This window comes from Macaca mulatta, chromosome 13, assembly GCF_049350105.2.
Source record: "Macaca mulatta isolate MMU2019108-1 chromosome 13, T2T-MMU8v2.0, whole genome shotgun sequence".
NCBI lineage: Eukaryota > Metazoa > Chordata > Mammalia > Primates > Cercopithecidae > Macaca > Macaca mulatta.
In genome coordinates this window covers 60,737,233-60,753,471 of record NC_133418.1, presented here as the reverse complement: position 1 = coordinate 60,753,471, position 16,239 = coordinate 60,737,233, and the positions used below count along the sequence as shown (strand labels likewise).

The 16,239-nt window shown below is 37.7% G+C and overlaps 1 protein-coding gene across 5 annotated transcripts in view; it reads right to left on the bottom strand.

The window, feature by feature from the left end:
- VPS54 (VPS54 subunit of GARP complex) overlaps window positions 1-16,239 on the bottom strand; it is a 131,947-nt gene that overhangs the window by 98,139 nt on the left and 17,569 nt on the right. For 2 of the 5 annotated variants that reach the window (NM_001261018.2, XM_077958281.1), the window contains exons 2-3: window positions 5,780-5,935; window positions 3,572-3,777 (exon numbers count right to left, since the gene is read on the bottom strand). In NM_001261018.2, the coding sequence (NP_001247947.1) occupies window positions 3,572-3,777; window positions 5,780-5,915 (342 nt within the window). In that variant the 5' untranslated portion in view covers window positions 5,916-5,935. Of the gene's footprint in view, window positions 1-3,571; window positions 3,814-5,779; window positions 5,936-16,239 lie in introns of those variants that run through there. The other 3 variants (XM_015112491.3, XM_015112493.3, XM_077958282.1) reach the window with 3 other exon arrangements.

The following is a 16,239-nucleotide window of genomic DNA, read 5'->3' as shown; positions in this document are numbered from 1 at the left end:
GTCTTAGTGAGCCTGTGTCCCTGGGCTGTGACCTTCACAGGTACTTCTCAGTTGTTGATTTTCAGTTTGCTCAGATTTTTTGTTGTGAGAACAGGAGTGACAACTTCCAAGCTCCTTACATGACAGATCAGAAGTCTGTTTAACTTTTTAAGAAACTGCCAAACTTTTTTCCAAAGGGGTTGCAGCACTTTAAATTCCCACCAACAGTATATGAGAGTTCCAGTTACTCCATGAAGGCTGGCAGTAGGATGAAGCAAGCAAGAAGCATACGGTACAATATTTAAGGAGGTACCCACTCTCAGATTCCAGTGCCTCTCACATTTTGCTCACCTGCCTCACCTTATCCTAGAACTAGCTCTGTCTTCCACATCCTTACCAAAATTTGAAATAATGTGTGTAGATTTGGAATTACTGTTTCTGTAAATGTTTGGTAGAATTCTCCAGTGAAGCCATGTGGACCTGAGCTTTCTTTGTGGAAAGGTATTTAACTATACATCAATGTAACAAATATAAAGTTATTTCAGATTTTCTATTTCTTTTTGTTTTGTTTTTTGAGATGGAGTCTTGCTATCGCCCAGGCTGGAGTGCAATGCCTCGATCTCAGCTCACTGCAACCTCCACCTCCCAGGTTCATGCAATTCTTTTGCCTCAGCCTCCCGAGTAGCTGGGACTACAGGTGCACACCACCATGCCCGGCTAATTTTTGTACTTTTAGTAGAGACGGAGTTTCACAATGTTGGCCAGGCTGGTCTCGAACTCCAGACCTCAGGTGATGTGCCCACCATGGCCTCCCAAAGTGCGGGGATTATAGGCATGAGCCACCATGCCCAGCCAGATTATCTATTTTTTCTCAAAAGATATTTGGTATTTTGTGTCATTCAAGAAATCTGTAAATTCATTTAAGCTGTTGAATTTATTGGCACAAAGTTATTCATAATATTTCATTATTAGGCTTTTAATCTCTGTAGAATCTGTAGTGATATCACCTTTCTTATTCTTGTTATTGGTGACTTGTATCTTCTTCTTTTTTTCCTAATCAGTATTGCCAAAGGCTTATCAAGTTTATCTTCTCAAAGAATCAGCTTTTGGTTTCACTGATTTTCTCTACTGTTCTCTGATTTTGACTTTGATGTTTATTCTTTATCTGTTTAATTTTTTTTTTTTTTGGAGACAGTGTCTTGCTCTGTCACCCAGGCTGGAATGCAATGGTGCAATCTCAGCTCACTGCAACCTCCACCACCCAGTTTCAAGTGATTCTCCCACTTCAGCCTCTCGAGTAGCTAGGATTACAGGCACTTGCCATCATGCCTGGCTAATTTTTTTGTATTTTTATAAAGGTGGGGTTTCGCCGTGTTGGCGAGGCTGGTCTTGAACTCCTGACCTCAGGTGATCCGCCCACCTTGTCCTCCCAAAGTGCTGGGATTACAGGCGTGAGCCACTGTGCCTGGCCATTTTTCTAGCTTCTTAAGGTGTAAGCTGAGGTCACTGATTTGAAATCATTATTCTTTCAATAATATATGCATTCAGTGCTACCAATTTCTCCCTAAGTGCTAACTGAGCATCACCCCACAAATCCTGATATGTTGTGTTTTCATTTCCATTCAGTTCAAACTACCTTCTGATTTTTCTTTCTTCTTTTACTCACATTTTATTTAGAAGTATAAAGTTCTGGTTTCCAAATATCTGTGGATTTTCCACCAACCTTTCCATTATTAATTTCTATTTTAATTATACTGTGTTCAGAGAGCATACCGTGTATGAGGTGAAGTCTTCCAAATGTATTAAAATTTGTTTTCAAACCTAGAATATAGTCTATGTCCATAAATGTTTCATGAACACTTGGAAAAAAAAGTATATTCTTCTATGTTATATGGAGTGCTCTTTCAAGTCAGGCCAGGTTGGTTAATGGTTCAAGTCTATTAAAATCTTGCTGATACTCTGCTTGTCCCATCATTTATTGAAAGAGTATTTGAAATCTCCACAATTATGAATAGCTACTTTGCCATAAAGTTCTCAGCTTCTGCCTCACATGTTTTGAAGCATATTAGGGGCAAAAATGTTTAAAACTATTATGTCTTCTTGATTAACTGACCCTTTTATCATTATAAAATAACATTCTTTATACATATTAATAGTTTTTGCTCTGAAATCTACTTTGTTATTAATATAGCCATTTCTGCTTTCTTTCGACTACTGTTAAGCATAGTATGTATTTTTTCATCCTTTTAAATGTTTTTTTCTTTCTATTCAAAGTATGTTTCTTATATACAGCATATAATTGGGTCATCAAATCTCACAATCTCTACCTTTTAATCGGGATGCTTGAACCATTTAGATTTCATGTAATTAGTGATATAATTAGGCTTAAGATTATCATCTTGAAATTTATTTTATGTCCTATCCATTCTTTCTTTTTTTCTTTTTATGCCTTTGTTTGGATTGAGAATTTTTAAAATTCCATTTCTCTTTTCCATTATTAGCTGTAATTCTTTGTTTTGCTATTTTAGTGGTTGCTTTAGGGTTTATTGTTAAACTCCTTGCTAGAAACATAAGCTTTGTAAGGGAGGGAATTGATGTCAGTTTTGTTCTCTGCTGTATCCTCATGTTTAGAAGACTACCTGACACATGGAAGACATTCGTTAAATATTTGATCAATACACAAATAGAAAAACCAAATTATAAGTTACAAAGGCATATTAATGTTCATCCACTTAACAATCACTAAGATCTGATCACTGAAAACAGTTTTTGTGTTCTGTTTTCAATGATCATATCTAAGTGATTGTTAATATGGCACAATATATACATACAAAGGCAAACAAAATATACAGGTTCTGTATAAAAATATTTGATAGTAATAAAAATGAACCAGATGCTATATAGTTATACATTATTAATGTTAATACAGCCATATTCAAAAAAGTGCAAATTAAGTAAAATAAAACCAGCTAAATTCAAATTAGGCTTGCTAATGAAAAAAGTATAAAAAGGAATGGTTATAAAAATATAATATCCCTTGTACCACTTTAATGATTTTAATTATATTGATAACAGGCACTTACTAATAATCTAAAAATGAATTGATAGACCATCTAAAACTCTGTACTATACTCAGTCCTTGCTCTCAGACTGGGCTTAAAGTAATATATTAAGTTATAATTACGTCTGGAGATATTATAACTATCTGCTAGAGCTAGGGTGCTCTATAGAATTGTATGCAGTGAATCAGACAAAGAAACAGTAATATTCTGCCAATTTCTCAAACCTCACAAATCATCTGGACTTCATATGTCTAATAGAATCATTTTCTCCTTGGTAAGTAGGGTAGGTTTCATGTTGAATCTTAGCATTATTTGGAATGTGTAATTCTGAAAAATCACTACTGTAAGAGAAATGTATTAAAATATATTTAAGCAAAGAATTAAATGCAACCCAGGACAGTATAATTTGTATGAACAAAAAGAATACTATAGGTTCATCAAACATTACTGGTCAAAAATCTATAATAAAGCATACTAAAATATTTCTATTACTTTTGACCTGACGATAACTAGCCAAGATTAGATATTACCTGAGAAATTTCCTGTTGATATACTGTAAAATGTTCCTTGCTGATCTGTGGGAGGTAGAATGAAGGTATGACTTCAGTATCCACAAAGTTCAATCCCCATGTTTTTGTGAAGAAGTCAGATTCTCTTTTTGCTAATCTAGGATCATTTAATGCTGCTGGGAGATTTACTTTGGAATGATATACAGTCCATCTATGTTGATCTGTAACTAGAGATGGGGCAACATATAAACTATGTGAATCACCTGCAAAAAGTAAACAAGAGAACTCTGTAAATGCTGTAAAGTTGGTTCTATGTTTGAAAGTACACACTAGAAAACTAAAAATGCATAGATTTCATCTTACGCAAACCAACTAATCTTCCACAGTAAATGATTTAATAAAAATCAATCTGATTGAATAATCTTCAGCTGCCAGCATCAATTACTAAGGCTTTGAAAAACATGCACAAGATAAAAGATATGCAAAATTTGAGAGTTATAGTTGCAGGGTGGAGTGAATAGTCAAAGTCTTTCATGAATTCCTTTCCTTAATGTACAATTACTCTATCTTTTTTTTTTTTAACATCAGAACTATGCTACCTTCTATTATAAATTTTCTATCCTTTAATACCCCACTGTTTTTTAGAGGTAGGCCTCTTTTCTATTATATCATGGCAGGTTCTACCGGATAAAATATCCTTTGGCTTATAATTAGGTGACATAAATGTTGCTGTGGCATTAATCATACAAGAAGGAAAAATGTATACTCTATTCTCATTATCAGTAGTATTTTTGTTCTATAAAGTTATTGTGAATATGGAATTAGCAAATATTGAACCATTGCTTGTAGGGAAACTGAAGAGTTAGGTTCCTGTGAGCCTTTGGTCACAATAATTTCATCAACTGATCAATACATAACCTTGTTTTGTATGTTTAAAGATGCCTTATTCAGTATACATTATTGATTCATTAACACTGAACTTGTGGCTAACAGCACTGTAATTTATGCCTGAATGAAGCTCACACAACACATGTATATTCTCCGTAAGGGACATCATAGCCTTCTTGCACTTAGGAACTCCAGATAGCATTTTAGCACTATGCTTAAGGGCAATTTAAACAGCAAAATCACCAAGCTCCAAACATGTGGCACCAAGTAAAAACAGACCACTAAAAGAACACTAGTTTATAGTAGGAGAGCTGAAACAAGAAGGCATAGCTTTGCCTTGTTCAACTTCAGCTGGGAATGCATGTGTCAGGTATTTCAAGTCTTTCACTTCTCCGCACATGACTGCAAATTACCACAAATGTGCCACAAGTAGTGATTTGGGGATTATGAATAAATTTTAAGGAGTCAGGAGAATTTGCAAACACATAATATGCAAATGATGAGGGCTGACTGTACCATGTTTTAAGCAGTTTTCAATCTGTACCTTCATTTTCAACACTTCTTCAGTTTATATAAGTAATGCATGAAATACGTGTAAAAAACTATATTCCAATTTCCCAATCATTTCCAAATGATTTTTTTTTTTTTTGAGATAGAGTCTCACTCTGTCACCCAAGCTGGAGTGCACTACAACCTCCACTTCCCAGGTTCAAGTGATTCTCCTGCCTCAGCCTCCCAAGTAGCTGGGATTACAGGCACGTGCCACCGCACTCAACTAATTTTTTATGTTTTTAGTAGAGATGGGGTTTCACCATGTTGGCCAGGCTGGTGTTGAACTCCTGACCTCAAGTGATCTGCCTGCCTTGGCCTCCCAAAGTGCTGGGATTACAGGCATGAGCCACCATGCCTGGCCCCAAATGATTTTTGTTTTTTTTGAGATGGAGTCTGGCTCTGTTGCCCAGGTTGGAGTGCAGTGGCGCGATCTCAGCTCACTGCATGCTCCGCCTCCCGGGTTCACGCCATTCTCCTGCCTCAGCCTCCCAAGTAGCTGGGACTACAGGCGCCCACCACCACGCCTGGCTAATTTTTTGTATTTTCAGTAGAGACGGGGTTTCACCATGTTAGCCAGGATGGTCTCGATCTCCTGACCTCGTGATCCGCCTGCCTTGGCCTCCCAAAGTGCTGGGATTACAGGTGTGAGCCACCGCACCCAGCCCCGTCAAATGATTTTTAACATCATAAAATTTACTCTTCTAACATAGGTATATAAAACCTGACTACTCATTTAAAGATAATAGAAATCATCAGTAAAACTCCTATAAAAAAAAAAAAAAGCATTACCTGTGGGTTCCTTGGGACACACATCTGGCAGTGACGGCACAGGTCGAATGTGTTTTGACGGATCTACCTCTATTTTAAAGAAAACATCACTGCTGCTTCCTTGAGGCACTGGTGAAGAACTGTGGCTTGAAGCCATTGCATAAAATCACCACTCAACTGAAAACGAGTAAGAAATAATAATTAAGACACTTACTGCAAATCAAAATCCAACTCTAAGTATTATATATGTCACAAACTTTCTTTCAAAAACAGAAGAATTTTTCAAAATACCTCAAAGTATGCAATTTGAATATCTGCTCCTAACTGGGAAAATTGATCACAATATTTATTTACTAAGACAGTTATTTGTCCCCATTTTTTAAAAAGTGAAACATCCTTAATCTTTTATTCAAAGTACAAAAACTACCAAGGTTGTACCCAACACATATTAAAGGTTAAAAACACTCTATTCATTCAACAAGTATACAATAGTTATGCATTATAGCAAAACAGGTAAGTGCATGGGCCTGCTTAGGTCCATATCCTATGTTTACTCACTAGTGGTGAGGAAATTTAATTAACCTTTATGTATGCATCTTTCCTCATCAGTAAAATGGAGATGAAACGAGATGTTATCTCATAAGCATCCCAGTATGAATTATGAGAATGGACATAAGTAAAGCATGTAAAATAATGTTTGCCTCAAAGTTAGTATTCAGAGAGGTTACTGTCATTGTAATTCTTACTATGATGTGACTGCTATATAGTAATATAATGATTAAAAAATTAACAGTAATTAAATTCTTTAAAAAGGAAGTGTCATTCTTCAAAGAGCTTGCAATTGTATTAATTAAAACAAATATATGTAAGCAAAACACAAGTTAACCTATGTCTATATTTTAAAGTAAGTATTGAAAGAATTTGTGGGGCAAGACAACATAATATAGGCTACAGTGTCAGGTAAGATTTAATAAATGAAGCAATATTGAAACTGGATACTAAAGAACATGCATTATTTTATTATTGAAATGTTTAGAGATCACCTAGTCTAAGTTCTCTCAAAACAGAGATAAGAAAAGAAAGGCCCAGAAAGAATATGAGGTTTAACAAGTCCAAAAAAACAAAACAAAACAAAAAGCCAAATTAGAAAATCTGGTGAATAGATAAACAAGAGTAGGAAATGAGGAGCAGAGGATGGGCACAGTGGCTCATGCCTGTAAATCTCAGCACTTTGGGAGGCCAAAGCAGGTGCATTGCTTGAGTCCTGGAGTTCAAGACCAGCCTGAATGACATGATGAAACCTCCTATCTACAAAAATTACAAAAATTAGCTGGACGTTGTGGTGCATGCCTGCAGTCCAGTTACTTGGAAGGCTAAGGTAAGAGGATCGTTTGAGCCCAGGAGGTAGAGGTTACAGTGAGCCAAGCTCACGCCACTATACTCCAACCTGGGCAACAGGGTGAGACCTCGTCTCAAACAAACAAACAATAAATAAAAAACAAGGAGCAGAGATATGAGGCAAGAACCCGTGACAAATAGTTCGTCTGTTCTAACTTCCCTCTAGTTTGCTGGAAAACTAAAAATATGTATCTGTCTCAGTACTTTCAATGCAAAGGAAACATAACCAAATATACCATTCACTGAAACTGTAAGAAACAAGCTGCTTTAAAAATACACAAAGATAAACAACTTCCTCAAGGTGCTTAAACAGAAAGCCTACGATAACATGAACAAAAGTTAATGAACAATGAATATCAATCATAAGACTAAGGAAGTGACTATAGTGGAAATTGACCTGACTAAAGTGAAATGTTTACGCTGGGAAGACGTGACAAATAAATTACATTTACACACATGCACACAGCACAGCTAAATTGTAGTTGATTCTCTAAGCAATAAGGAGACATCGGAGGTTTGGTGGCAAAAGTTCTGTGAAGAAAATGGTATTCGGGAAAATTAAGAGTCTTTGAAAGACCTCTTTAATTTACATCCACACACATTAAGTGTATGGTTGTTTCTGTATAAAAGCTTACACATATTTAATAGAGATAAACATATGTATTTATCTAAAGGATAATATACATACTTATCTAAAGGGTAAGAAACACTGTGCAACACAGAAACACTGTGTACGAAGTGATAAAGACAATTCTACATTTAAGATCGACCATGTTAACTTTCTCATTAATCAAACAAAATGGCTAAAAACATTTTTGAAAATTTTTTTTAATTTTTGTGAGTACACAGTAGGTATTTATCCTTTGTGTAACTATCTAATTATACTTTTAGTTATTTTAAAATGTACAATTAAAATCGCTTTTTACTCTAGTCACCCTGTTATGCTAGCAAATACTAAGTCTTATTCATTCTTTCTATTTTTCTGTACCTATTAACCACCACTACTTCTCCTCCAGGCCCCCTTCCTCAACACTTATCCTTCCAGGGCTCTGGTAACTATTGCCCTAGTTTCAATTATTTTCATTTTTAGCTCCCACAAATAAGGGAGAACATGTGAAGTTTCTCATTCTGTGCCTGGCTTACATAGTGACCTCCACTTCCATCCATCTGTTGCAAATGACAAGATCTCATCCTTTTCTATGGCTGAATAGTTCTCTCTTGTGTGTATGTACCACATTTTCTTCACTCATTCATCTGTTGATGGACACTTCAGCTGTTTCCAAATCGAGGCTATTGTGAATACTGCTGCAATAAACATGGATATCTCTTCAATATACTGATTTCCTTTATTGCATATTCTTAGGAGTGGGATTGCTGGATGATACAGCTCCATTTTTAGTTTTTCGAAGAACCTCCAAACTGCTCTCCGTGGTGATTGTACTAATTTACATTACCACTAACCCACTAACCGTATGAGGGTTCCCTTTTCTCCACATCTTCACAGGCACTTCTTAATGCTTGTCTTTTGGATAAATGCCATTTTAACTGGGGTGAGATATCTCATTGTACATCTGATTTGCATTTCTCTGATGATAAATACACCCATTTGCCATTTGCATGTTTTCTCTTGAGTAATACCTATTCAGATATTTTGCCCATCTTTCAATCAATGTATTGGATTTTTACCTATAAGGTTGCTTGAGCTCTCTATATATTCTTGTTATTAATCCCTTGTCAGATGGGTAGTTTGCAAATATTTTCCTCCCGTTCTGTGGCATGTCTCCTCACTTTGTTGTTTCCTTTGCTGTGCAGAAGCTTTGTAACTTGAGGTGATTCCCTTTGTTCATTTTTGCTTTGGTTGCCTGTGTTTCTGGGGTATTTATTCAAGAAATCCTTGCCCACTTCAATGACCTGGACGGTTTCCCCGAGGCTTTCTTTTCATTGTTTCATAGTTTGACGTCTTAGATTTAAGTCTTGCATCCATTTTGATTTTATTTTTGTATATGGTGAGATAGGGGTTCAGTTTCATTGTTCTACCCATGGGTATCTAGTTTTCCCAGCACCATTTATTGAAGAGACTGTCCTTTTCCCCAAGACTGTCCTTTGTTAAGAATAAGATCACTGTTCATGAATGGATTTATTTCTGGGTTCTGTACTCAGTTCCACTGTTCTATGTGTATAGTTATAGGCCAATACATCGTATAATTTGAAATCACATAATGTGGTTCTTCCAATTTTCTTTTTCTTTTTTTCTTTTTTCTTTTTTTTTTTTTTTTTTTTTTTTTTTTTTTGCATAGGATAGCTTTGGCTATTCCAAGTCTTTTGTGGTTCTATACAAATTTCAAGATTGTTTTTTCTACTTCTCTGAAGAACGTAATTGGTATTTTGATAGGGAATACATTGTATCTGTAGATTGCTTTGGTTAGTATGGACATTTTAACAATATTGATTCTTCCAATCCATGAACATAGAACATCTTTCCTTTATGTGTGTGTTTGTTTTCAATTTCTTGCACCAACATTTTATAGCTTTCACTGTAGATATTGTTCACTTTTTTGGTTAACGCCTCGGATTTTATTTCTAGCTATCGTAAATGGGGTGACTTGATTTCTTTTTCACATTGTTCAGTGTTGGCATATGGAAATGCTACTTGATTTTTGTATGCTGATTTTGAATCCTGCAACTTTACTGAATTTATCACTTCTAATCATTTTTGATGAATTCTTTAGGTTTATCCAAACGTGAAATCATATCATCTACAAACAAGGACAATTTGACTTCTTCCATTCCAATTTGGATGCTCTTTCTTTCTCCTGTCTGACTGCTCCAGCTAGGACTTCCAGTACTATATTGAGTAACTGTAGTGAAAGTGAGCATCCTTGCTGTGTTTCAGATCTTAAGAGAAGGGCTTTCAGTTTTTCCTCATTCAGTGTGATAACAACTATGGGTCTGTCATATATGGCTTTTACTGTTTTGAGGCATGTTCCTTCTATACCCAGTTTTGAGGGTTTTTATTATGAAAGGATGTTTAATTTTATGCCATGCTTTTTCAGAATCAATTGACGTTTTTTGTCCTTCATCCCTTTGATATGATGTATCACATTTGCAAATGTTGAACTATCTGCATTCCTGAAATAAATCCCACTTGGTCATGATGAATAATATTTTCAATTGTTGTTGAATTTGGTTTGCTAGTATTCTTGTTGAAGATTTTTTGCATCAATAGTCAGAGACATGTGTTGGGGGAAGTCAGGGACCCCAAACAGAGGGACCAGCTGAAGCCATGGCAGAAGAACATAAATTGTGAAGATTTCATGGACATTCGTTAGTTCTCCAAATTAATACTTTTATAATTTCTTACACCTGTCTTTACTGTAATCTCTGAACATAAATCGTGAAGATTTCATGGACATTTATCACTTCCCCAATCAATACTCTTACAATTTCCTATGCCTGTCTTTAATCTCTTAATCCTGTCATCTTCGTAAACCAAGTATGTATGTCACCTCAGGACCTTGTGATGATTGCGTTAACTGCACAAATTGTTCGTAAAGCATGTGTGTTTGAACAATATGAAATCCGGGCACCTTGAAAAAAGAACAGGGTAACAGGGAACAAGGGAGATAACCATTAGATCTGACTGCCTGGGAGCCAGGCAGGACACAGCCGTATTTCTCTTATTGCAGAAAACGGATAAGAGAAATATTGCTGAATTCTTTCCCCAGTAAGGAATATTCATAATTAACAGCCTTGGGAAAAGAACTCATTTCCAAGGGAGCCTCTAAAATGACTGCTCTGGGAGTGTCTGCCTTACGCAGTTGTAGATAGGGATGTAACATGCCGTAGTCTCCTGCAGCGCCCCTAGGCTTATTAGGATTAGGAAATTCCTGCCTAGTAAATTTTAGTCAGACCGGTTGTCTGCTCTCAACCCGGTTCCCGATGTTTATCAATGACAATGCATGCACAGCGGGACCAGGAACCTCATTAGTAATTCTAGTTTCACCCTGGCCTTGTGACCTTGCCCTGCCCATTTGCCTTGTGATATTTTGTTGCCCTTGAAGCATGTGATCTCTGTGACCCACACCCTATTCATACACTCCCTCCCCTTTGAAAACTGCTAATAAAAACTTGCTGGTTTTACAGCTCAGGGGGCATCACTGAACCTGCTGACATGTGATGTCTCCCATGGAAACCCAGCTTTAAAATTTCTCTTTTGTACTCTTTCCCTTTATTTCTCAGACCAGCCAACACTTAGGGAAAATAGAAAAGAACCTATGTTGAAACACCGGGGGCTCATTCCTCCGATAGATATGGGCCTGCAGTTTCATTTTCTGATGCGTCTTTGTTTGGTTTTGGTATCAGGGTAATACTGCCCTCATAGAATGAGTTTAAAAGTATTCCATCCTCCTATTGTTCTGACTAATTTAACTATGATTGGTATTAAACCCTCATTAAATGCTTAGTAGAATTCAGCAGTGAAGCCATTCAGGTCCTGTACTTTTTACTGGGAGACTTTTCATCACAACTATTATCTTATTACTTGTTATTGGTCTGTTCACACCCTGGATTTCTTCATGGTTCAGTCCTGGAAGATTGTATGTATATAGGAATTTATCCATTTCTTCTAGGTTTTACAGTTTATTGGCATACAGCTGCTCACAGTAGCCACTAATAATCCTTTGAATTTTGTGGTATCGGTTTTAACATCTCCTTTTTCATCTGTGATCTTTTGAAGTCTTCTCTCTTTCCTTAGTCTGGCAAAAGATTTGTTTTTTTTTTTTCTTTTCTTTTTCATCTTTTCAAAAACCTAACGTTTTGTTGATCTTTTGTATGTTTCTTCATTTCAATTTCATTTATCTCTGCTCTGAGCTTTGTTATCTCTTTTTTTCCCACTAATTTTGGGTTTGGCTTGCTCTTGATTTTCCATTTCTTTAAAATCCATCATTAGGTTTTTATTTAAAGTTTTTCTTCTTTTTTGATGTAGGCACTTATAGCTATAAACTTTCCTCTTAGTATCATTTTTGCTGTATCCCCATAGATTTCAGTATGTTGTGTTTCCATTATTGTTTAGAAATTTTTCAATTTCTTAATTTCTTCACTGACTCACTGGTCATTCAGGAGCATATTAGGTAATTTCCATGAGTTTGTATAGTTTCCAAAATTCATAATGTTGATTTCTGGTTTTATTCCATTGTGGTCAGAGAAGATGCTTGATATTATTTCAATTTTTTTCTTTCTCTCCAATCTGTTTCTTTAGCTCTAATATTTGCTTTATATATGAGTGCTCCAATAGTTAGGTGCATATATATTTACAATTGTTATATCCTATGCTGAACTGACCCCTTTATCATTATATGATGACCTTCATTGTCTCTTCTTATAGTTTGTGTCTTGAAATCTACTTTGCCTGATAGAACTACTCCGGAATATCTTTTTCCATCCCTTTAAGTCTACATGTGTCATTATAGGTGCAATGTGTTTCTTGTGGGCAACAGATCACTGGGTCCTGTTTTTCTATCCATTCAGCCTCTTTATGTCTTGTTATTGGAGAGTTTAGTCAACTTACATTCAATGTTACTACTGATAAAGACTTACTCCTGCCATTTATTTATTTGTTTTCTGGTTGTTTCATAGTCTTCTCTTCCTTCCTGTCTTTCTCTTAGTAAAGCTGATATTTTTCTGGTGGTATGATGTAATTTCTTGGTTTTTAAATTTTTTGTGTATCTGTTCTATGGTTTTTGATTTGAGGTTACCATGAGGCTTGCAAATACTATCTTATAACCCATTGTTTTATGCAGATAACAATTAACACTGCTTGCATAAATAGGCAAAAAGAAAACTAATAAAACTCTGCACTTTATGTCCCCCTACTTTATAGCTTTTTGTTGTTTCTATTTATATTTTACTGTTCTTATGTCTTGAAATAATTGTAGTTATAATTTGTTATTGGTCCATCTTTTAGTTTCTCTAATTAAGACTAGTTTACACACCAGTTATGCTATAATATTCTATGATTTGCTGTGTACTTATATTGCCAGTTAGTTTTACATCTTCAGACGGTATCTTTTTGCTCATTAACCTCTTTTTCTTTTTTTATTGAAGTACATACCCTTTAGCATTTCTAAGTCAAGAGTCTCACTCTGTCACCCAGGCTGGAGTGCAGTGGCACCATCTTGGCTCACTGCAACTTCCACCTCCCAGGTTCAAGTGATTCTCCTGCCTCAGCCTCCTGAGTAGCTGGGATTACAGGCACGGACTATCATGCCTGGCTAACTTTTACGTTTTTAATAGAGACAAGGTTTCATCATGTTGGCCGGGCTAGTCTTCAACTCCTGACCTCAGATGATCCACCCACCTCAGCCTCCCAAAGTGCTAAGATTACCGGTATGAGCCACTGCACCTGGCCAGCCCTTTAGCATTTCTTGTAGGACAGGTCTGGAGCTGTTGAAATCCCTCGGCTTTTGTTTTTCTGGGAGTCTTTATTTCTCCTTCATGTCTGAAGGATATTTTCATTGGATATACTATTCTAGGGTAAAATGGTTTTTTTCCTTCAGCATTTGAAACATGTCATGCCACTCTCTCTTGGCCTGTAAGGTTTCTACTGGAAAGTCTGCTGCCAGCCATATTGAAGCTCCATTGTATGTTGTTTCTTTTCTCTTGCTGTTTTTAGTATCCTTGCTTTATCCTTGACCTTTGGGAATTTTATTATTAAATGTCTCGAGTTAGTCCTCACTGGGTGAAATTTGCTTAGTGTCCTATAACCTTCTTGTACTTGGATATTAATATCTTTCTCTAGGTTTGAGAAGTTCTCTGTTATTATCCCTTTGAATAAACTTTTTACCCCTATCTCTTTCTCTACCTCCTCTTTATGGCCAATAACTCTTACATTTGCCTCTTCAAGGCTACTTTCTAAATCCTGTAGGTGTGTTTATTGGTTTTTGTTCTTTTTTCTTTTGTCTTCTCTGATTTGTATTTTCAAAAAGACTGTCTTCAAGCTCACTCTTTCTTCTGCTTGATCAACTGCCTTTTGTTTTGTTTTGTTTTTTGAGACAGAGTCTCGCCCTGTCACTCAGACTGGGGTGCAATAGCACAATCTCATCTCACTGCAACCTCTACCTCCCAAATTCAAGCGATTCTCCTGCCTCAGCCTCCTAAGTGGCTGGGATTACAGGGATGTGCCACCATGCCCAGCTAATTTTTTGTATCTTTAGTAGACACAGGGTTTCACCATGTTGGCTGGACTGGTCTCGAACTCCTGACCTCATGGTCCATCCTCCTCGGCCTCCCAAAGTGCTGGGATTACAGACATGAGCCACCGCACCTGGCCGATCAACTGCTTTTAAGCCATTCTGATGCATTCTTCAGCATGTCAGTTGCATTTTTCAACTCCAGAATACCTAATTCTTTTTAATTACTTCAATCTGTTAAATTTATCTGATAGGATTCTAAATTCCTTCTCTGTGTTACCCTGAATTTCTCTGCATTTCCTCAACACAGCTGTTTTGATTTCTCTGTCTGAAAGGTCACATAACTCTGTTTCTCCAGGATTAGTCCCTGGTGCCTTATTTAGTTCATTTGGAGAGGTCATATTTTCCTGGATGATGTAGATGGGTGTAGATGTTCTTCAGTGTCTGGACGTTGAAGAGTGAGGTATTTATTGTAGTCTTCACTGTCTGGGCTTATTTGTACCTGTCCTTCCTGGGAAGACTTTTCAGATACTCTAATGGACTTGGGTGTTATGATTTAAGCTGTATCTGCTTTAGGGGGCACCCCAAGCCCAGTAATGCTGTGGTTCTTGCAGACTTGCAGAGGTACCACCTTGGTAGTCTTGAATAAGATCTGGAAGAATTCTCTGGATTACCAGGCAGAGATTCTTGTTCTCTTCCCTTACTTTCTCCCAAACAAACAAAGTCTCTTTCTGCTGAGCTGCCTGGGGCTTGCAGCAGGGCAACACAAGCACCCTGTGGTCATCAACACTGGCACTGCACTGGGTCAGACCTGAAGCCAGCACAGCACTGAGTTTCACCCAAGGCCCACGGTAACCACTACCTGGCTACCGCCTGTGTTTTCTCAGGGATGTAAGGCTCTACCATCAGCAGGTGGCAAAGCCAGCCCAGCTTCTGTCCTTCCCTTCAGGACAGCAAGTTCCCCCAAGTCCTCAGGTAAGTCCAGAGGCTCTCTCCAGGAGTTAGGGATCAGTCAAAAACCTTAGAAGTCTACCTGGTATTCTATTATACTGCAGCCGAGCTAGCCCTCAAATCATGAGACACAGTCATTCCCACTTCTCTCTCCCCTTTCTACAGGCAGAGGAGCCTTACCCTGTGGCCACCACCACCAAAGGCCCATAGGGAGTACTGCCAGGCTACTGTCAATGTTCATGTAAGGTCCAAGGGCCCTTAGTCAGCATGTGGCAAATGCTGCCAGGCCTGGGACTCACCCTTCAGTGGGCTCCCCTCTGGCCCAGGGCAGGTCCAGAAATACTGTCCAAGAGCCAAGGCCTAGAATCAGGGACCCCAAGAGCCCACTTGGTGTTTGATCCACTATGGCCAAGCTGATACCTAAGATACAAAACAAAGTCCCCTTTGTTTATCCCTCTGCTTTTCTCAAGCAGAGTCTCCCACTATAGCCACTACAGCTGGGAATGTGCTATTTCTCACCTGAAGCCAGCATGTCTCAGAGTCTCAAGCCAAGGCCCATGGCATACTATGTGGTTATCACTGCTAGTTATTCGGGGCCCAAAGGGCCCTATAGTCAGTACAGGATGGATCCTGCCAGGATTGGGTCTCTCCCTTCAAGGCAACAGGTTCCCTTCTAGCCCAGGCGTGTGTCTAGAAATGTTATCCAGGAGCTAGGGCTTGGAATGGGGGCCTGACCAGTACCCTATCCTACTGCAGTTGAGCTGGTATCCAAGATGCAAGACGAAAGTCCTCTTTATTCTTCCTTCTCCTCTGCCCCAGCAGAAGGCAGGGGGTCTCTTCTGGAGCTACGAGCTGGGCTTCCTGGGCTTGGAGGAGAGGTGGTACAAGCAACTCCCTTAGGTGTTCCAGTTGATGTCTTAGTAAGTCATGTGCCCCCAATTCCAC